The sequence below is a fragment of the Myotis davidii genome, unplaced genomic scaffold (assembly GCF_000327345.1).
Source record: "Myotis davidii unplaced genomic scaffold, ASM32734v1 scaffold271, whole genome shotgun sequence".
NCBI classification, from domain to species: Eukaryota; Metazoa; Chordata; class Mammalia; order Chiroptera; family Vespertilionidae; genus Myotis; species Myotis davidii.
Genome location: NW_006284839.1, coordinates 2,213,134 through 2,236,596, shown reverse-complemented (window position 1 = coordinate 2,236,596; position 23,463 = coordinate 2,213,134). Strand labels below are relative to the sequence as shown.

Genomic DNA, 23,463 nt, shown 5'->3' with positions numbered 1-23,463 from the left:
GATTTAATTCAAATGGAAGTTTCCTGCAGCAAATCCTGTAAGGCTACTTCCTCATCTGTTAAATATAATTAAAAGAACTTTTTAAAATGAAAATTGCATAGAACTTGTCACTAGAGTGAATACTCATAAATGTAACTACAGTAGTATTGTGGTTTTTGCCATTATTGCTATATCATAATTAAAGACATATGTTAGAACTTCTTTTCAATATTGGTCCCTTGCATACACTGCTCAGTCTCTGTTACTATGGTTACCAATAAAATAGCATATCCATTCCTTAAATTATTAACCTCATCCTGCCTTAGCAAATTGAAATACAGGCTGTCTTCTAATTTTTTAAAATTGTTTGCAGTAATTTGTCCAGCCCATATAAGATTTCCTTTTGAGCCTACAAAATGAATGACTTCCTTAATAACTTGATATAATAATCTTTATTTGATAGTTGAAATATGAAATTTGTTCTGAAACCCCTCTTTCAGCAAATGGATGTTACATTCTGCCATATAACTGATAAATTAAATACAGTTGGCCCAGAGGCTCAGTGGTTGAGAATTGACCTATGAACTGGGAGGTCACGGTTTGATTCCCGGTCAAGGTATATGCACTGGTTGCGGGCTTGATCCCCCGTGGGGATTGTGCAGGAGGCAGCCGATCAATGATTCTCATCATTGATGTTTCTCTCTCTCCCTTCCTCTTCCTTCCTCTATGAAATCAATAAAAATATTTTTTAAATATAATTGGGCAAAGTTTATATAAATATAACATCTGTAGCTTTTTAACTTTAACCCTTTGATTAAACTTGAAGTATTAAAGGCCTTTCAGATATTACCATAGGAGAGTAATTGTCCTGTTAGCTTATCAACAGTGTGTATACCCATATGTTTATTCATCTCAGCTCTCTTTAGTCTGTATTTAATTTTAAAATAGATAAAATGGTTACCAAAATTAGTAGTGTGTTCAGTGAGTTCTATTAAATAAATTGCTGCTACTTATAAAATCACCATCTTTGTTTAAATTTAGAAAGTATTTCTTATATATTAATTTTTGGATATGTGTGAAACTGTTGTTGTGATCTTACACCTATTTTTTTTAAATATATTTTATTGATTTTTTTTTTTTACAGAGAGGAAAGGAGAGAGATAGAGATAGAGAGTTAGAAACATCGATGAGAGAGAAACATCGATCAGCTGCCTCCTGCTCATCCCCCACTGGGGAAGCGCGCGCAACCCAGGTACATGCCCTTGACCGGAATCGAACCTGGGACCTTTCAGTCCGCAGGCCGACGCTCTATCCACTGAGCCAAACCGGTTTCGGCTGTTGTTGTGATCATAAATAAACTTTTCTAAAGAAATCATTAAATACTATCAACTAAATCCCTCCTTTTTACACAACTTGATAAAGAATTATGTGGGGAAATGAAAGGAAAGGACGTATGTGGGATTCATTAAAAAGTATTAAATATGAAAGAAGTATACAAGAAATAGACTGATGCATAATTTAAAACTCACTTGCTGTCATGGATTTTATGTTAATACTTAACATTTAGTATGCATAGCTTATGGGACTAGCTGTTTATAACAGCATTACACTGGATATCCGTTTCCCCCCTTGCTGTTACAAGAAATTATTGAGCCCTCCCATCGTTCCTAGTGACCAGAATACACCAGTGGGCATCTGCAGTGTCAACACTGATGACTTAAGTCAAATTATGCCTGTAAGTATAAAGCTACTAGCATCATATTCCTTAATGCTAGCATCCTCCACCTGCACAGTCTTTCTCCTCCTACTGCTATTCTTATTTTTAAATATGGTTCCTCTCTACTTTTGTAACCCATCTCCTTTTTTAACTGGATTTCTCCTTTCTTGTGGAGACACATCATTCACTTTGCAGCACTCCTCAGCTCTTATACCATAAACAGGCTTTGAAGTCAGAGATGCTGAGATTTGAATCCAAGCTCTGCCACTTATTAGCTCTGTGAACTTAGCTAAGTTGTTTAAAGTTTCTGAGCTCTAGTTTCCTTATGTGAATGAGACAGTAAAACTCATGTATTCGGGGATTACAGGAGATAAGAAAGCACTTAGTAATTGATTACTTCTATGGATCCTTATTAAGATGATATTGTGGCCCTGACTGGTTTAGCTCAGTCGATAGAGCGTCAGCCAGCGGACTGAAGGGTCCGGGTTCGATCCCGGTCAAGGGCATGTACGTTGGTTGCGGGCACATCCCCAGTAGGGGGTGTGCAGGAGGCAGCAGGTCAAAGTTTCTCTCTCATCGATGTTTCTAACTCTCTATCCCTCTCCCTTCCTCTCTGTAAAAAATCAATAAAATATATTTTTAAAAAAAGATGATACTGTGCAGTATCGTTAACAGTGTACGCAACAGCATCTCTTAATACAACATGAATTTCATGGGACTGTCTCATAATATTCCTCAGTCAAAATTTAGATTTCTGATCAAGTTTAATCTAAGGTGAAAATTTAGTAGAAAAATGGATAGTATGCACATCCTCCTGACAATCCCTTATATTTTTTTACTGCTTGCAAAATAGAGCAGGCCCTGATGAGGAGATCTGCCTCCTGTAGTCTTGTCTCTGCAACATACTGTACTTAGCTGTGACCTTGGATGAGTCACTTAATTTTCTTACCCATAAAACAATGGGAATAGACTAATCTCTGACTTACCGTCTCATTTTAGTTTTTTGTGATTTTTTTGCCCCACATATTTAGTTTTTGCCAAATTTTTTACTGATAAATTTCCTAATTTTATTAGTGATTTTTGTCACTAAATTGCCCAATTCTATGATTAAAGCTATTTTAATTTGATTCATTTAGACCCAGCTTTTTTTTTTTTTTAGTAAATAATGGATATTTTATGAATGACTATGCCAATATGTTGTTTTATATTACGGAGCTGAAGATTTCCCTGAGCCTATATTCTTTTATTAGCTCTTTAATAATGAATCCGGATTGTGGCTATGAGATCAACTATTGAAAAAACTGTTTCTGTACATGCATCAATAAAGATTGAAAGCAAACAGAAAAACTGCTGCTGTGTTAGGATGGTGGAATGTGGGTAATTTTAAAAAATGTTTTATAAATGGATTATTCATTTATTAATTTAAAAAAGCACCTATTAAAATTGACACCTAATTTCCATTTCATAGATGGTAAAAATGTACCCTAAAATTTTTAACTGCTTTTTTATTCAATTCTTTATCATATGTATTTGTACACTGTTTTCAAGAAGAGGGAACAGGAAATTGAAGAGAAACATATAGTAGAAATGCTTCTTAATATAAAGACAACATCTGTGACTGTAGGACAAAAAGTAGAGGAAGTAATCAAAATATTCCTCAATGGAGACTTCAATATGGTGTTAATAAATGCGATAATTTTCCATGATCATGTTAATGAATACTCCACTGCTTCTCTGAGAGGTGAGCCATGACTTGGAGCAACAGAATTGTCCAGAAACAATAAGAAATCTTCCCAACAATCTTGTGAAAATTACACTGGAGGGTTTATGTTGAAAACAGAGGAGAGGTAGCATAACCTAGAATTAGTATGTGTACTCTCTCTTTTGCTTCTGCTAAGCCACTCTCAAATATGCTGTATTAAGTAATACCAGGGTATTCAAACTGTGCAAAAGCACTATTCTGTAACTTCACACACACTTTAATTAACGTTCACAAAAATCATTTTGAAAGTTTAATTGAATGGGTAATAAATATTTTAGAGCTAGCATATTACAGGTAAGGGTCTAAGATTGACAGTTTAGATGGACAGTTCTCAACAAAAATTAGGGTTTGAAAATGCAAAGTCTGGGGTAAAAAGGTCTACTGTCCTGAATGTGACAGACCTGAGTATATAACTTCATGACCTACTGACATTGTATTTTGTCATTTAAAATTTAATCTTTGAAAGAAGACGATAAGTCCCTTCCCTTGGGTTCACCTGATTATCCCTGGAGTTCTTAATAGAAATCACAAACTCGCCCTAACTTGTTTGGCTCAGAGGACAGAGCGTCAGCCTGCGGATTGAAGGGTCCCGGGTTTGATTCCGGTCAAGGGCATGTATCTTGGTTGCAGGCACATCCCCAGTAGGAGGTGTGCAGGAGGCAGCTGATGGATGTTTCTCTCCCATCGATGGTTCTAACTCTCTATCCCTCTCCCTTCCTCTCTGTAAAAAAATCAATAAAATATATATTTTTAAAAATCACAAATATCCCAATTATAATTTTCAGCACCCATAATTTTTATTAATAATTGCAATCTATGTTTATCTGTATTTTCTATAAAATTTTTTGTTTTTAATGGATGGAAAACTTATTATTTATGTAATCTCTTAATAATTTAAAATAAAGTAAAACTTTTTTCATAAAACCTAATTTTTAAAAAATATTTGGTTACTTTTTACGTTTGTTTAAATCTTTGCTCCTTGGTAGCATGAGTTGTAACTTAATTCAGGAAAATGTTTTTTCCAGTGTTCTCAACTTCTTGGATAAAAGAAAGGCATTGTAACTGAAATATAGATCCCACTTACATGCATGAACGCTGTGTTTTTGTGTTTTAAAGATGTATCCTGAAACATCAGCATTATTTTTAAGAATGTAAGTTGAAAATGAGAAATACTGCAAACTTATAAATAGTAAGTTGCAGATAGCAGTGAATCATGATGAGAACTATGCTCTTAGCTTGCTGCATAAGAACAGTATGAACTGGAAGGTAGACGGTAGAAATCATTAACAAATATTTTGTGCTCTGGAAAAGACATCTCAAATATTATCTTTATGTCAAAATCTGAAAGTTTATCTGCTCTATCTCACATGTAGGTGAGTTGTACATCTGCTTTTAGGAAAAATCATTTGGTTTAAAACCACAGATAATAGATTTCTTTTTATAGGAGCTGGCCCATGGATTAAGTGAACTCCTGTCGTATGAGGGCAATGTTGAGGAAGATTTCTACTCAACATTCCAGGTACAAATAGCTTTCTGTTAATCATCTATTTCATATATGAAAAATTCCATTTGTTATGAAACACCCATTATTAGAAAAGATGAACAGGATTAGTCAAGACATACCAATAATATCCCCTATCACAGAGGATCTTAACCTGATGAAGTAGACAGCGAAGACACAGGTGAACAAGCAGTGAAGAAAGTGCTTAAAGAAATTCACGAAAACTCATTTCCACTCAGGAGCCTACCAACAATTGGGAAGTGGAAATCAAAGTAATCCACATAGCTCCAAAACACCTAAATGGCCGTAAAAATTTGGTGAATATCAGTAAAGTGTTTAACATTCAACAGAGAGGGTTAAGTTAAAGACCTACTTTTTTACCTTGCAATGCATGTGACTTGTACTAAGATGGAGAAAAACTGCTTTTTAAAATTTACAAAGCTGTTCACTAAAGCCTGTTATCGTATCAACCATATCAATAAATATCTTGTGCTGGAATCTCCCATCAGGTTTTTCAGGAAGAATTTGGAATAATTAAGTCCTATAATTTAAAGCCAGGTGGTGAAAAAATTCCAGTTACCAATCAAAATAGGAAAGGTAAGTCAGACACCATTTCTTAATTCAAATGCATTAGTGTTTACCTTTTACTTTTACTATGTAACAGATGGAAAATTGCTTTTCAGAATATGTACAGCTTTATACTGACTTTCTTCTCAACAAATCCATCTATAAGCAGTTTGCTGCATTTTATTATGGATTTCATAGTGTGTGTGCTTCAAATGCCCTTATGGTGAGTTTAAATCTTTAAATTATGCTTTCAGTTAGGTTTTATAATGTGATAACTGACAAACAATTCCTTAAATATTTTAGTAGATAAGCTTTTAAAGTAGAAAACGTTTTCTACTTTTTAAAGGTAGAGCTAGAAAAAAATACTTCTCCCATTTCAGCCTTAACTCTCTGAAGAGAAACAAGACCAGTCAGCTCCATTTTTCTCCCCCTGTGCTGTCTTATCCTATGTCTTTTAGGGCTTTAAAAAACTCCCCCAAAGTGGGTGAAGAAATCCTGTGGGCTCAAGGTCTTAATACTGAGGGGCAAAGCACAGAAAACAGTTAACACATAAGCTCGGGGGCAAAAGCCACCTCTTATTGACTGAAGAACATATTTATAACTGCTTCCTGCTGCTTCAAGAATCCCTTGACAACTCTGAGTTGCCTTTTACCCAGAAAAAGTAGTTTGTCTCCAGGGTCATGATGGACTCTGACTGGTTTGCCTTATCTGAGGCATGTGAACGTGGGGCAGCCTCTTCCTAGCACTCCATGTTGAAAATATAAGATAAAAGCACAGTTTTCTAAAGAACTGGTGCTTTTCACCCCAGCTACCCAGGGCAAACTCTGTCACGCCACTTTTATTTCCCCGCAGGTTTATTATGAGAGTTTGGAGTTAGGTCTTTCATTTGAATTACTTTTCATAGGAGAGAGCTAGTTTCAGAGTAACCTTTGACACGTGTGTGTTGTTGAAAGGACCTTTGAAAACGGAGCACTGAGTTTTGTCTGTGACACACTGGTAATTGTGGGGGTGGAGGGAGGGGAAAAGGAATTAAATGGCATAGCGTGGTTTTTCTTTTCCAGTTTTAATCTCTTTAAGTGGAAGACAACATATGTAGGTAAAGAAAACCAGTGAGTAACACAAGCAGACTGTATGTAACCCAGTACCTAAACTCTAGAGTGCACACATCCTGTGCACTACTGGAAGGGATATGGGGGTATTGGAAGGAGGCGGGCAGATCAGTAGAGGCTGAGACAGTTTCAAGCTGGGTTTGGGGGAAGAACCGTAATTTGGATTCATGTTTAGTCATCTTGTTTTTCAGGCAAACTGCAATTAATGTTTGCAAAAGGGAGAGAGAGAGAGAGCCCTAGTAGTTTGACAAGATTTATGAAACTTTTAAAAGCAAAAATATCTTACCTCAGTAGGAAAAATATAAATGGAGATTTTTTTTTTAATGATTTGATTTACTGCAAGAGAAGTCACAATTTTTGTAGTTTGATTCAGTGAAAATAGTTCCAATTTCACTTGTTTAAATAATGTTTTATTATCATTTTTGGTAAATAATTATTGGCAGCTGCTTCGCCCAGAAGAGGTTGAAATCCTAGTGTGTGGAAGCCCGGAACTGGACATGCACGCTCTGCAGAGAAGTACTCAGTATGACGGCTACGCGAAAACTGACTCGACTATAAGGTGAGCACTTCATACTTCTGATAGCGAGGTCACAGAAGAGGGGATGAAAGACAAAGTGGTTTCGTTTATTTGTGTAACTGACAATCTCAGGATCAAGTCAGTCAGCTGAACTATTGTGGAGTTCCACACTGCCTTATTTGATTTCTAAGGAGAGAGTGATATAAGTAAGTTTCTACAAAAGTATATGAATTTTACTTTTCAAAAAATGACTTTGGTTCTAGAATTTCAGGGATGCTACACATCTAAATAGGATTTTAATAGCAAATGTGTTGGAAAAATAATAAAAGTTACGTGGAAGAAAATTGGCTGTTGTCCTATCCACTGTTGGGCCACTTTTATAATTTTATAAAAATGTATATTTATAATAAAGTTAGTCAAAAACCTAATTTATATAGAAGCTTGTCATTCCTTAATTTCACAGCAAGAGTACTATGTATGTTTAGGGAAGTTTTGTTTCCTTAGAGCTTACTTTTATGTTACTTTATTCCAGCACTTTTCAACCTTTTCTAGTTACTAAAATTCTGCAGCACACCATAAAATATATTTTTTGCTGATCTGACAAAAAAAATAGGTATAATTTTGATTCATTCACAGTGGATAGCTATTGTGTTGGCTGTTGTCATTTTTTTTATTTGACAGTCTAAGGGAAAAGAGTTCATGCCCCTAGCTGAATAAGTATTGCATATTTTAAAAATTCTTGCGGCACATTGGTTTAGGAATCGCTGCTTTCTTCTGATCCTCAAGACATTCATATAAATTTCTTTTGGTGTTCTCCAGATACTTTTGGGATGTTGTGCTTGGATTTCCTCTTGATCTTCAAAAGAAGTTGCTACATTTTACTACAGGAAGTGACAGAGTACCTGTAGGAGGAATGGCTGATTTGAATTTTAAAATCTCAAAGAATGAAACTTCTACTAATTGGTAAAATTTCCAGATTAAAATTTTATTTTTAATCTATAAGTTTTGCGACTAATATGTTTATAATTCTTTCATAGAAAAATCTTGGGAGTAAAAATGGCCTTTAAATGCAAGAGACTGTGGCTTCAGGTCCTCTATTAATTTTCAGACATACCAATACTAACTGATAACAACCCCTTTCCATTAACTTTTTGCTTTGCTAAATCTGCTGCTTTGTGGTCTCTTTTAGAACTATACTGCCTAATCCTCATTTTTATTTAAAGGTGTTTTTTATTAAAAATACTAAGGTGGGGGTTTGGCTATTATTATCAGTACTAGAGATCCTCTAGTACTAGAAGTACCTCCAGTACTAATCCTCTTTTTTTTTTTTTTAGTCTAATGCTCTTTGCATATGAAAGTGATGACAATAATGATGGCTTTAAATTATTTTCTAATAATGTTGATGAATTAATGTTGATCTACTTATTTTCCTAACCTTGTACTAGCAATTTCTAAAGCTGATTTGTGTCATTTTTCCTGCTGCCCCATATGTTTCCTGAATTCTGTCAGTTCTTTTCATTCTTGAACTGGATTTTGTCCTTTCCCACTGCTATCACTGACAAATATTCTGATGGTGTGGAGTTCATAGAGACTGAAGGAAAGAGTCTAAGAAATCTGTAGAAATCTTGAAGAAAGATGACAATGTCATCAGATAGAGGCTGGGGGAGCTGATCACAAGGAGTCAGAGGATGAATATTGCATGTGCATTGAGGACAGCAGCAATAAAAGTGTGGGTAGCAAGTGTCTCAAAAATTTTTTGTTTCTTGTTACAATCAAGATCGAAATAATAGTAATAGTCATATTATCTACTATTCTGCTAGGTGTTTTATATAGATAGCTCTTTTAATCTTTTAAACAACCTAGTTGGATAGTTTACCAAATCATGGTGATGAGGAAATTGAGATTTGGAAACATGAAGCCATTTGAACAAATGAACAGCTAGTAAGTGAGGGAGACAGTATTCAAATTCAGATTTGTCTGAATCCAAAAATAATGCCTCCAGAATGAAAGTCTGATGAGAGCAGAGACACAGACTATCTTGTCTGTAAACCTAGCCCCATTTCTGGAAGGGTGCCTAACTCATAGTAGGTCCTTCATAAGTCTTTGTTCACTAAAGGAAAGAACGAGTCATCTCTTGGGAAAGTAAAAGAGATATGAATGGTATTATGAAACGTGCTCAGCAGTCATTCTGTGTGTGTTTTAGTATCTTTAAAAAATTTTTCTTTCTCTAGGTTGCCTGTGGCTCACACCTGCTTCAATCAACTTTGCCTTCCCCCCTACAAGAGCAAAAAGGACCTGAAACAGAAATTGATCATTGGAATTTCTAATTCAGAAGGTTTTGGACTTGAGTAACCTAGAAGACTTGAAACATATTTTATATGTAGCATTCACTTCCCTCTTATTGTGCCTTTAACCTTTTTATGTTTTCATCTCAAAACACCTTGACAAAGATCACCAACTTTAAAATACTAATTTTAAAAAAAATCAAATATGAGTATGTTAGTGGAGGCATGATTTTCTAAAAACACAGACCTTGACTGAGTGGGGAAAAGAGCAGATGGCAGAGACAGGTGGGTTCAGTCATTCTTTTTTATAGCACTTTATCACTCTCCATAACGTAGTTTGTCACAAGTGTTCCACTGGGGAGCAACATGCCATAGAGAAAGCACCGATGGGATGGCGCAGTGGAACCTAGTGGCAGATTGTATGCTGCAGGACACAGTAGCAACACAGACAGCTGCATTATCATTCATGTAAGGCATGTAGCCATATTTTCATACAGAGGTAAACAACAGTATAACTGCAAATGCAATCTACAGGGTTTTTTGATATACTGGCTTTTGTCCTAATAAGATTCAACTGTTGCTGAAAAGCATGTAAATAATTCCATAATAGCCTGAGAATAATGGGATTTTGATAGTGCCATTTATTGCTAAAGATTTATTTTTACAAAATAAATTCAGGGTTTTAGATGTGTATACAGCTTTTACAAATCAATAAAGATGATTGTACAAGAGTGTAACTATTTTCAGAGTAATTGGATTTGGGTTATATTCTTTTAAGTATTGTTAGTCTGCATGCACACTGGCACTACTTTAAATATAATGTAATATTTGTATAATCATTTCTTCTTAAGGGTTGGGATATTAGAACAGAAATCAGATAACTAATCATTGATAAATTAAGTCAATTATAAGCACAAAAGAAAATAACTGTTTTATATATACTTTGATTGATGTACAAGGCTTATTTCTAATATTTTTTGATCACCAGTTGTACTGCAACACTAATTTTTAGAAAACCTTAGGAGAAAATATTTGACAAAAGTGAATACAATAATAACATTTGTGTTAAAATTATGTACTTGGTGTAAAATATCAAGTTCAACATTTTGACCAAAATGTTTTGTTTTTCACTGGATCCTGAATATAGGAAATTCAAAAGTACCATTTTTTGGAGTTTCTAATAAAGTAGCATGTAAAAAGAAACTGTATTTTAAGTCAGACAGTAAATGGTTTTCTTAATTTACAGCAAATGAAGCAGTTTTATTAGCATGCTACAAATATTTCCTAATCAAGACTTCGCTATTATTCTTTGTTAGTTTTATTTCAGAAAACTCTGAAGATATATTTGCAATAATAATGAAGCCAGCATTTAGTACCAGCATCTAGTTCTTCCCACAATTTTTTCTGAGCTACATTATTCTCTTACTGCTATGCTTCCTGCACCCAACCAGCAGAATTCTTTTAGGGTGGAGGAACTAATCAGCTTGTTTTCCTGCAGTTTTGAAGCCAACCCATGAATCTTTAAGGAAAAGGAGTTACTACTTGGTTTACTATTCTCTTTGAAACAGACGTGACTCTGCTTTTTCATTTGAATATACTATTTAAAGGATTTTCTTAAAAATCTTGGAAAGCCTAAGAGAGTTAAAGGCATGTTGGTTTCATTTTGTTTGTTGTGTTTTTAATCCATATGCAAATAAAACTGCTTCTTTCGTAAGCTGCTTGAACTAGAAAGTAAGATGTTTAATGTAGGTTACTACTAACTAATAAGCACAAAAGAATCATGTATAAGAAACCAGACTTAAGTGTTTTAAATAAAATGTAAACAAAGTTTTTATTTGGTAGAGATGGAAAATTGTACTGGCTTGGTCTGCATGTTTAGTGATGTGCTTGTTTATTGATAGTTATGTCACATTTAAATAAGAAGTACACAAGCAAGCCAGACTTTTAAATGACAAAGTCCATAAATAACTGGAAAATTTTTTGTTGTCTGTTGTTTAGTTAAAATGTATAACCATGTCTCACTTAATTGCACATTGCCTTTATTTATTTATGCTGTTTTTGGTTTACAGTGTAATAATACCTCATTTTTTAAAAAAAATACCACTACTGTTATATTTCATTAATTTAAACAGCTAAAAATTCATACAGTTGCTTTTTTTATACATTCTGTTAATGAATTCTTGATTTTTGTATCTGCCACAGTAACGTAAAGCATTACAATATTTACAAAATGTCCTGTCCTTTTTTAATCTTTGCTTAGTCATATTTTTGTCTGTATGATCAGAAGTTTTTAACGGTTCCTGTTTTTTGTACAAATCTGTACTGTACTAAGTTGTTAACTTCTGAATAAAAATTTTCAAATATTAAAGTTATACAATCAATCAAATTTGTTTATTTTTTAAATATTAGGCAATTAATTAAAACCATAAGTTTAAAATACCTAATAAATGCAAACTATTCTCTTCATTATACTGTCTCTTAAACTGCTACTTAGGAAAACTGCTAATATAGATAGCTTCAAAATGTGTGTTGTTATTGACCCCAAATATAAACAATTCTTTAACATTATTTTTATTCTGGAACAATGTATATCCTGTGTCTGGATGGTCACACTAATATTCCACCAAATAAATAATGCCATGGAGGCAACCCAGAAATTAACTATCCCCAGAAATTAACTAAGTATGACATTCCAGTAGCAACTTCAGAGCTTAAATATTTCTCCCCAAAAATGTTTGTCGCCCCCCCCCCTTTTTTTTTACTTGCCCACATTTCCTATGCTTAAGAAAAAAGAGAGGAGAGTATGAGAATGCAGGAGAAAATGTCATTACTGGAAAAAGATAGATAGCTGTGTGGAAGACTAGGGTGGGTTTCCACAGGGGAAAGTGCAAGATCAATTTACCCAAATGGCCACACAGGCTTGTAGTCCAATGTAGTGGTTAAGAACTGAGCTTTGGCCTTAGCTGGTTTGGCTCAGTGGATAGAGCGTCAGCCTGCAGACTGAAGGATCCCAGGTTCAATTCCAGTCAAGGGCACATGCCCAGGTTGTGAGTTCGATTCTCAGTAGGGGATGTGTAAGAGGCAGCCAATTAATGATTCTCTCTCATCATTGATGTTTCTATCTCCCTCTCCCTCTCGGAATTCAATAAAAATATATTTAAAAATAAAAGAATTGAGCTTTGGAGCCAGGCTGCCTGGGCTTGGGTCTACTGTTTCCTTGGGCAAGTTACTTAACCTCCCTGTGCCTCAATTATCAAATGAAAATAATGTGTAAAATGGAATAAACCTACCTATTTCATGTAAAGGGTTAGGAGGATTAAATGAGCATGTGAAAAGCCCTTACACAGTGCTTGGTGTAAAGTAAGTATAAAATGTGATACATGAGGAATCATGGTGCTAATGTGATACCATCTCACAACCACTGCTTCTGAGGCCTTCTGAGGGTGCAACTACAGATAACCCAAAGTGCTTTTGAGGAATTAAAATTGTGTTAGAATATTTCTGACTCTAAACGGTGCTTTAGAATTTATCCTTATAGATGTCTCACTATGCAAGGGTTTTTAATACTATTTTATAGATTGTGTAACAAGATGTAATTTTAAAATTCAAAAATAAATGAGTTTATTTTTAATGAAACATTTCAAATGTAGAGGAAATTTTCAGAGTAACAATAAAACCATATTCCCACTCTCAGAGCTAACAAATGTTAACATTTTGCAAGATTTTTTAAAAATAAAATATGACAGATGGAGTAGAAGCCCCTTTCTCTGTGCTTCTCAATCCCAATATATTTTCTCTCTTTTCCCCATTGAACTGTATTTGGTGTGATTACCAATGTCTCTGTAAACACCACACAATATCATTATAGTTGTATATCTAATAGCATACTCTATAAACTTTTTATACTCAATATTATCTTTTCTAGATTTATCCCTGATTATACAGTTAGATATAATTTCCCCATTTTAATGGCAGAATAGAATACTATTAAATGAATATACCAGTTTGTTGAGTCATCCCACTGAGGATTCATTATGGTTCTTGCATTTGTATCTCTTAATTCTAGAAAATCCTTCAGCCATTTTTTTCTTTGAATATTGCTTTTCCCTGTTCTCCCTAATCTCCTGTTAAACATATGTTGGACCACCTCATCAACCATTCCATCTCTATGCCTAATCTGTTGATTAACAAACACAGAGTGGTTGTTTTGTTTTGTTTTGTTTTTCAGTGGCTGTATTTTTCATGTCTAGAAATTCTTTTGGTTCCTTTTCAAGTCTACCTGCTCTTTTTTCATACTGTTCTTTCCTATCGTTTTCTTCTTTAATATTTCCAGCCTGCTTGTTTGATACTCTTAGATTGTTCTACTCTCTTCAGTTCTTGACATACTAATTCTTTATACCTTCATCTACTGCCTCTCATAGTGATTTGTTTTCTTATGTATTTGTAATTTTGTATTTTTGCTTTTTTAATTTTGTGTCCTGAATAGTAGAAATGCCTTACCAGAGTTTCATGTTGTTCTCAACCAAGGCCTTATGGTTTCCCACACCAATTTTGATGTTCACTTCTTGGATTAGAGTCCCTTTTCTATTTCTGTAACTTTGTGACCCCTCAAATATAGTGGCACAGGTTAGGGCTTATGAGTAGGGTTTTTCTATCCCCTTTCATAGACATAACAATCCTTTTAAACTCTTGCTTTAAGAAGTGGGATCAGTTTTGGCTCCTCACCTTGAATTAGGCCTAAGGTATGGCTGTTGAACTCATGCGGGCATTAAAATCCATTAGAGGGTTCATAACCCTCATAAACCACCTAATCCTGCTTACTACTTTTGGTTTTTTATTTCTTCCTCATTTCCCTTATATGATGACTTCCCTTCCTTTCGATCTGGCTATTTACATTTTAAGATTTTTGTAGAGATATGTTGTCTAAAATTTATAAAAGTTAATAGTGAACGGCCTCTTCCATTTCAGCACAGCCTGAACAAGCATGCCCTTGATTCTTTCCCCCAATCCTATATAATAAAGAGCAAATATGCTAATTAGACCAAACAGCCAAACAGCCTTTGGGACGACCTTCCAGATGAAGCCAAGGCTGTAAGGGCTGGCCAAGGCTGCGAGGGCTGCGAGGGCTGAGCCCCTTGCACGCATTTCATGCATCAGGCCTCTAATCCAATGTATAAAACTTTTGAGCACATTGTTCTCTGTAGATTATTTGCACCAGTGTTCACTAATTTGTTAATTTAACATTTGTTTATTGAGTTCCTATTATATATTTTAAAATATATTTTTATTGATTTCAGAAAGGAGAGGGAGGGAGGTAGAGAGAGAAACATCAGTGAGAGAGAATCATTGATTGGCTGCCTCCTGCACACCCTACACTGCCCTGACCAGAAATTGAATCATGATCTCCTGGTTAATAGGTCGATGCTCAACCTCCTGGTTCATAGGTCAATGCTGAGCAACGCTAGCTGGGCTGAGTTCCTATTATAAACTGGGGGCTGATTTTCAGCTCCATACATCACTTGCTTATTCTTTACAGATGTAAGAAGCAGTAATAATGCTGAATACCTATGTTATGAAGCACTAAAATGTGTACCACAGCAAGAAAATATTCCCAGGATTTCCATGACAATTATACAACTCAATGTTTTCATGCCATTTAGATATTACAACTCTGAATGCATGGGTATGCACAGAATAGGAGCATTAGTCACCACTGAGTTAAGCTGCCAGATTTGTCTGCAACCTGACTTAACTTTTCCTATGTGCACACAAACAAATTACAATGAAACCAGAATTATTTCAGTAGGGTTTCTCAAGGAGCACAATCTTGTGCTGTGTTACCACTTGTATATAGGCCACCTTTCCTTATGACTCAATATGCCTTCCTTACTTGTCTGTTTCTGTCATTGTTAATCTTACTCTCCTGACTTGCTTGGCTTGTAAACATGAATCTTATTTTTACTTTTCCTTCTCTTCAATGTCATGTTAGCAAAAGCTTCATCTTTATGTTGCTTCTCAGATTTGACCCTTCCCTCTACTCCATTCTTACAGCCTCCTCTTTGGTTTAGATGCTCAACTCTTCATAGCTAACCAGCCTCCCTAACTGTAGACTTACTTTCCCCCATTTTTCCTAAGGTCCCTGCAGATAATCTTTAGAAAATTACTAGAGGCCCCGTGCACGAAATTTGTGTACTGCGGGGTGGGGTCCCCCCTCAGCCCAGCCTGTGCCCTTGGGCAGTCTGGGAGCCCTCCGGGGATGTCCAACTGATGGCTAGGCTCACTCCCCAGGAAGAGCGAGCCTAAGCCAGAATTTGGACATCCTTAGCACTGCCGTGGAGGCAGAAGAGGTTCCCGCCACCGCCCCTGCACTCACCAGCTGTGAGCCTGCTTCTGGCTGAGTGGCACTCCCACTATGGGAGCGCACTGACCACCAGGGGGCAGCTCCTGCATTGAGCATCTGCCCCCTGGTGGTCAGTGTGTGTCATAGCGACCAGTCATTCCATCGTTCTATTGACTTGCACATTACCCTTTTATTATATAGGATATTATATAGGATGTTCTTATCCTGTGCCTTCTATCAAGTTGTCTTAAGACATATCTATTGTTTATCTGACCACCTTCAAGTCCAAAGCCTAGCATTTGTTCCACTTTTATTTTGCATATTCCCCAACACCAACTTCCAAAAGGTCTCCTGACACACCCTGCCCAGTCCCATCCCTGCTCAGCCTAATGCTCCTAAGGTGCTCTTCCTGCTCTTCTTCAGCCAACCCCTCCTTCAGCTCTATCCCAATCCAGCTCAGGTCCTCTGCTCTCCACATCCTCTCTGGTACAGAATTATTCTCTGCAACCAAACTTTGTCCCAAACCATCACAACCACACCGCCCCGAAACAAAAAAGCCATCTGGAAGGCAAATTTTCCTCTTCTTCACACCCATCCACCTACCTTCTTTTCTCAGGTAGCACTTAGTATCTTCAAACCTGTGTATGGTTCAATGTGTGTATATCAACAGCTTGAGAACAGGTATTTCCCTGTGTCCCCACCTAGCAACTAGCACAGTACAGGGTCAGTAAACTCAGATAAAATCCTATCTGACTTGTTGATTTGACTGGGCAGGTGAAACACTCATCAAATCAGTGGAGTGGACCAGAGACCGGCATGAATAGTTTCATCTTTAGCAGCCGATTGCCCTGACTCACACAAACCTGTTCGCCTGCTGGCTGTCAAGACTTCAGTGTCTTACCTGTCTACCCACCTAACTAGTTAGCTATGAGTTACTGAAACAATGGAATGATTCCACTGATGGAGGAATCTTGCTCCTCTTCCTATATACCAACCTTGAACCATGAAAAAAGGCTTTTGATTTCACCTCTCCCCTCAGCGAGTGTCAAGATGAGAACTTGCTCTCTGACTGCCGCCCCCCAGGGAGGCCAGCTGCTCTTTGATTGATGAGAGCCTGGTAGCACTGGGCCACGTTTCACAGGATCTATGTACAGAAAAGCTGCCCCCGGCCTTGCTCTTCTAATTCTCCCGGAATTTCTGGCCTGCTTGAGCCTAAGCACAGTGGGCACGTGATCTTCAGTTTCCTCTGGTCAATGGCCACCTCCCAGAGACCCACCATTCTCTAGCTCCTCCACTGTCTCTGGGAGGTAAGTGGGAAGAGGAGATAAGTCAGGGAAGACTACGTTGAAGTTACAAATAGATTCCCCAAACTCAGTGGCTTTATGTAATAGTTCATTTCTAACTCACTTAACAGTTCCAGGCAGATGTTCAGGTCAGCAGGGCAGCTCTCCACATCATCATGCCCAGGTTCCTTCCATCTGTGGCTCCACCATCCTCTGGGGCTTCACTGATGTCTGTATCCAGTAGGCTGAAGGAGAAAGCATGATGAATTACCCAGGTTTTCAAGGGCCAGGGCTGAAAACAGCACACACTGCTCCTGCTCACACTGCACTGCAGAGAACCCAGAAGGTCACAAACTGGATTCTCAGGAAGCAGGTGTAGACATGAAGTTTGGGAGGTGCAGGAAATTTATTGGGAATCATTATCTGTAAAAGGAAGGGGGAGGAAACAGTTGGGCAAAGGGAGAACTCAAGTTGTAAGTCCTGACAAAGCAATGGCCAACTCAGTGGGGAATTCTGGAGCAAATGGTGCCTGTCAGAGCCTTCCTCTACTGGACCAAAATGGCCAGGCGTCCCTGTCCCGCTTCAGGCAGTCAGGTGGAAGGCAGTCATACCTTGGGAGGGTGTGACATTGGGCGAGGTGGCTTTCTGCAGCTGAGGACTACCCTGGAGGAGCTGACCGCCAGAGACGGTCTACTGACTGTACTTCCTGCACCTGGGCAGCAAGACCTTCCTTGAATGAGGGTCTGGAGGCACACCTGCATGTCTACCATACCTGACCACACCTAACTGCAAGAGAATTTGAAAAATACAGTCCATCTCTGGGCCTAAGAAGAGAGGGACGCAGTGTGGTGACAGCTAGCAGTCAGGCATGTTGTCAACATGTTTGACAAACTGATTTAACAAAGGAGCCCGCACGTGGGCGTTAAAGGACATAGCACATAGTCTGACCTCCGTTTAGCCACGTGTGTTTACTCCATCTGCTAGAACCTGAGGGGGGTGGCCTGACAGACACAGGAACCTACCCCTGGCAATAATGCCCATCAAGTGCCAGGATTGGAGGTGCGTGGTCAATGTGGCTCCCATCAGCTTTTATTTCTGAATTGGACTTCTTTGAGAGCGTGAACAGCCCAGCTCATCAGTGCCCCGAGGAAAAGGGGGAGATGAAATGGCCTGAAAACAAAGGTACTTCCTGTGTCCCACTTAGCCACTGCCCTTGTTTATGCCTGGGCCCATCAGCCTTGACCTCTGGGTGCTGAGGACCTACAGTCACTTTCTGGGTCCAAGACAGAAACCTGGAGACCTAGAAAAGAATCTCCCACCTGTACCAAGTGACCTGCTTTTCTCTTTTGACTGGCACTTCTGAGGTTCCAGTGGTCAACAAAACAGTTGGGAAGCTCTCTGTGCCTGTCACAGCTAAGGACACAGCCACCAGGCCCTCCTCTTCAACCCTGCACATGAAAGCTTTGGGAAACTTCAAACCAAGCACAAGCCCTGATCAGCCAGGTAGCTCCTGAGCATTTGGAACCACAGAGAACCAGGACTGGGTACCATCCCACCTCCCTGAACAGGGAACCTGGCAGACTGCCTGCAAAGATGGGTGAAGCTCAGGAAGGTTGCAAACTTGGCTGGATGGGCAAGTCTGGGCCCACCTCCTCATCCTATCACCTCTCAGTGATGCCCAAAGCTTGATATTCCCTTTAGGGAACAGAGGATCCATCATAGAACCATCTCAGGCCTGATAAGGCCCTAGCCTAATCAAAGGACCTCACAGAGCCTCCAGGATGCAACCATTCAATGGGGCGAGAATAGCAAGTCCACCTACCTCTCTGTTGGCCTTTTAAACCTTGTGGACCTCCAGGATCCATGCACTTCCTCCTGGAGACCAATGGGCTCCCTCTGTTATTTTTATTTTTATAACCTATAATGACTTCTGCAAGCTGACTCTAGCTTACCCAAGGGTCATGTTATACTGAGTACTGGGTTAATTCCTGGACATCTGGAACCACAGATGTTTCATGATCTTAGACAATATTTGTGTTTGGATCCAAAGAAGACCAAGACATTTCAGCATGCAAAGACACATGAATGAAGGTGGTGTAGTTATTACTGCTATAACAAATCACCATAAATTTAGAGGCTTAAACAACAAAAAGTTATCATACAGTTCTGGAGATCAGATAATCCAGGAGAATCTGCCATTCCAAGATCCTTAGCTTAATCACACCTGCAACATCCCACTCACCGCATAAGGTTGCATATTCACAGGTTCTTGGGATGAGACGTGGACATCTCTGGAGGCCACTATTCTGTCTACCACAGACAGTTTTCCATTAGTTCAAACAGTCCAATGGCAGACAACATGGGCGTAATAATAAGGAATGGTCAAGATGGCAAAGTGAGCCTTTTCCATTTATTCACTAATTTCCTATAACAATCCAACTATCATTCCTGTGGTGCTTTAATTTAGCCATATCTGAAGTATTTGAAAAATAATGTCAGATATTCTCTTCCTGAATAGAGCAGAAATAATATTGAAAATAAAAGAAAACAAGCTTTATAGACTTCATGGTTTCTTCCCTTTTCTAGTCCCCCCAATGCAATAAGATCTCTTCTTGTTGAAAGGAATGAAATAGATGGACTTGTACATGAAAAGCAACCTTCAGAGCAGAATGTTTAATGTGATCCCATTTCCATAAAATAATAGATGTTTGTTGCCACATAGGAAATACCCACAAGAATATAAACCAAACTAATAACATTGTTATCCTGGGGGCTGTGGGCAGCAGGCAGGAGGCAGCAATAGAAATCTGGAGATTTTCAGTTTCTAAATCATAATTTCTGTAATGTTTAATTATACTTTTATTATGTTACACATTATATTATACAATTACCTTATGTATATCATATTAGCTTTTATATATTAAACATTTTGTGCAAAATATTATATAACATAATATATAAATAAACATATTTATAACAATGAAAAAATAGGACTGCTTATTTATGTTAAAGACTTAAAAGGCTCTTCTAAAATAGAGCTTTTTCTGGAGAATAGCATCAACCAAAACCTCAGGATTCTGCCCAATCAATGTGAGTCTTAGGACTTACCTCTGATCGCTATCTATTCCCTCCTTTCCAATTCCTCCTTAGAAAACTTAGATCTGCCCCCTACCATTGCAATCACAGGAAATGTAGGTCAGGTAATAAGTAACCAGGGTTTATTTTCTTTGGAAAAATAGTACACTCAAGCAAAATAGGCCAGTTCCCACTTTCCAGGGCAGAATCCTAGAGCTTTGTCCAGGGGAGGGACCCTGAGGTCACTGAAAGCAAGCCCCTCATTGTACCCAGAACTAGGTCACCAGCTCGTAAGCAGAAGCACTGGGATTCAAGCCAGGTCTGTGGGACTCCTGAGCCATGTTCTTGCCCCTTGATTGCCCCTGGCCAACTACTGAACATGATCTTTCCTGGGGCTCCAAACTGGGCTCCAGAGAGCTGGCAGGGCCCAGGTATGCAGTAATGGCTCCACTCATGCCCCACTTGGCCTTGACCTGGGACACTAATGACCATGGGGAGTGACTGCGAGCATGTCACCCAAACAATTAGCCCTGAGATAGGCATGTCACAAACAGATCAAAGGTTTTGGGGTGGGGTCTGGGCAGCTGCTGCAAAGCAGCACCACCTGCATTAACACTGCAGTCTTGACAATTTCTTAAATAGCCTTTGGCTCTTTATGTGTGGTTTTACAACCAGGCCATTCTCTAGAGCAGTGGTTCTCAACCTCGGCTGCACATGAGAATCACCTGGGAATCTTTTTAAAATCCTGATTTCTGGGCCTCATCCTCCGGAAATTCTGTTTCTTTGTTATGGGCTGGGGCCACAACATCAGTAACAAAGAAACAGAATTTCCGGAGGATAAGGCCCAGAAATCAGGATTTTAAAAAGATTCCCAGGTGATTCTCATGTGCAGCCAAGGTTGAGAGCCACTGCTCCAGAGTGAACTAAATGTGATATGACTCACAGACAAATGGGAATGGCTTCCAAAAATTATTGGGAGTGTTTACTACATCACCCACCGAGCTTCGGGAGAGCTGGAAGAGTCTCAATGCAGAAAAGCCTGAGGTCCACGCAGAGGGTCAGGACAGGAGGTCACAGGATACAGCAGCATGTGCCCCAGGGCTCACCAAGGAGCGGGAGTCCAGGCAGAAAGGCAGCCTTCATGGCAAACACACACTCACACCACTGCGTATAAGCCTGTGAGTGATAAGTGGTCCACCACCGAGAATCCTGTTTGGAGTGCAGGGTGGATGCGAAACATCAGGAAGCCCTATCTTCCAAATGCAGGCATTTCGTTCTTTCTGAATTCCTCTGTTCAAAGGCCTGGGCACTACAGTGAGGTGATTTCTGCACCACTAACGCTTGATTTGTTCAAAGGCTTGCTTCTTGCTTGCCTCTCTTACTGTGGCCAATTATCACAGCCTGGCTGCAAGGGAGGCCCGAGCCCACAGAACCTGAAACCTTCCAAGCTGGGTCAGACGTCAGGGACCACCTGGGTCCTAGGAGGAATCAGAGTCACACCATCCGGGCTTTGTAGGCAAGATCGCAACGGAGATGAATGGTCTTAGGGCCTCCAAGCGCTCTGGGAGTCCTTTCGGAAGAGGAGCCGCTTTTGCGCCCCCGATTTCCAGTTTCCCTACCCAGGGTGTGCCAGAAAGCAAGAAAAGGCAGGCGGTCCCGGGGCCCAACCACCTCGGCAGTGTTCCCTCCCTCCTCCACCCTTGTACCTCCCTTCCCCTCCCAGGGCTGGAAGATTCCGCTCTTGTAGGGACGGGAGCTCTAGAAGGAGCTAAAATAAACCAGGCGCCAGGGTCCGAGCCAAGGGCAGGAGAGGGCGCGGACGTGAGAAGGACGAAGACGGGACAAGAGGACCAGGAGAGGAAAGCAGGGGAGGTCCTGCGCTCACCTCTTCATCCTCTTCCACCGTCTGAACTTTGAATACGACGCGGTGCAGGTGCACTAAACTGCGTGGACACTCTACGTGGTCTCGTCTGCGTGCGCACGTACGTAAGCGTGTGCGCCTCGTGCGCGTAAGCGTGTGCGTAAGCGTGTGCGCCTCGTGCGCGTAAGCGTGCGTGCATGCGTGCGTGCGTCTCGTGCGTGTTCGTGCGCGCGCACGTGGGCTCGTAAGCAGAGGGAACGACGATTGGAAGGTTTCCTCTCTCATTTTGGAGACCTGAACTGCGCGGGCGCGGAAGAGCCTTGCAGCCACGTACAGAAGCCAGCTGAGAGAGGCTGCCTTGTTTGGCATTGCCCCCCTGTCCCATCGGAGAACCTCAGGGCCTCCAAAACCCTAAGGAGAAACAGTCACCCATCCAACCAGCCCCTCAGGGAGCAGCTGCAAGAGGAACCGGGGGAAGGGGGACGTGCTCCACGCTGGCACACCCTGGCAGGGCCAGGCAGGGCCCGGCACGGGCTCCCCGGGCAGCTCGGCCTTTACCAAGCCACTCCTCTTTTCAAAGTTTCTTGGAGCCCCGACAGTCATGTCAACTTGCAGGAAGGCCTGGGGTTGCGTCATGACGGGTCCTAGACAGTTTGGGAAAGGGTGAGACACTCCGGGCTCCTCAGAGCCGGGTGGCCCAGCGCTGAGGCACGTGATAGGGGTGGAGGTCCTCCTCCCGCCTCTGCTCCCTGTGCCTGACGCCTCTAACCAAGCTACTGCAGGGCACCAAGGAAACCTTCTGAGCTCAGAGGGGTGAGGCTGGAGAGGTGGAGTGTGTGTGTTGGGGGGTGGGGAGGGTGGACGATGGCAGCACGATGGTCTTTCTGGTGTCTCTGAAAAGGCAGTACAAACAAGAACTTGGGAGTGATGTCTGTAAAGCAGTGGTTCTCAACCTTCCTAATGCCGCGACCCTTTAATACAGTTCCTCATGTTGTGGTGACCCCCAAGTTCATTGTTACAAATTGAACATAATTAAAGCATAGTGATTAATCACAAAAACAATATGTGATTATATATGTGTTTTTCCGATGGTCTTAGGCGACCCCTGTGAAAGGGTCGTTAGACCCCCCCAAAGGGGTCGCGACCCACAGGTTGAGAACCACTGCTATTAAGCATTTGAGACTTGATCATTGGTTGGCATCAGCTATCAGAGCCTCTTATTTCTCTTACCCCCCTCGCTGACCTCCCCACTCCTCCCTAAGCCCTGGTCCAGGCAGTTAACACCCAGAGCAGGAGGATCTCCACTTCTCTACCGTCCCCTCATGGGACCTCTGTCCCAGTTCACCACCCTCTGCCTGAAAGATCTCAGGATCCTTCCTGCGAACGTCAGCCCCCAAAACTCTGCCCAAGGACTGTACACGCAAGTTTGTCTATAGTCCAGATCTGGGCTGCCTTCTCTGCCAACTT

The 23,463-nt window shown here is 39.9% G+C and overlaps 1 protein-coding gene across 1 annotated transcript in view; it reads left to right on the top strand.

Moving 5' to 3' along the window:
• The window catches only part of HECTD2 (HECT domain containing E3 ubiquitin protein ligase 2), a 45,181-nt gene extending 33,305 nt beyond the window's left edge, over nt 1-11,876 (top strand). The window contains exons 14-20 of the mRNA XM_015558038.1: nt 1,556-1,714; nt 4,903-4,977; nt 5,469-5,556; nt 5,643-5,749; nt 7,079-7,194; nt 7,972-8,115; nt 9,384-11,876. Of these exons, the coding sequence (XP_015413524.1) occupies nt 1,556-1,714; nt 4,903-4,977; nt 5,469-5,556; nt 5,643-5,749; nt 7,079-7,194; nt 7,972-8,115; nt 9,384-9,504 (810 nt within the window). The 3' untranslated portion in view covers nt 9,505-11,876. The remainder of the gene's footprint in view (nt 1-1,555; nt 1,715-4,902; nt 4,978-5,468; nt 5,557-5,642; nt 5,750-7,078; nt 7,195-7,971; nt 8,116-9,383) is intronic.
• Nucleotides 11,877-23,463: the final 11,587 nt, after the last annotated feature.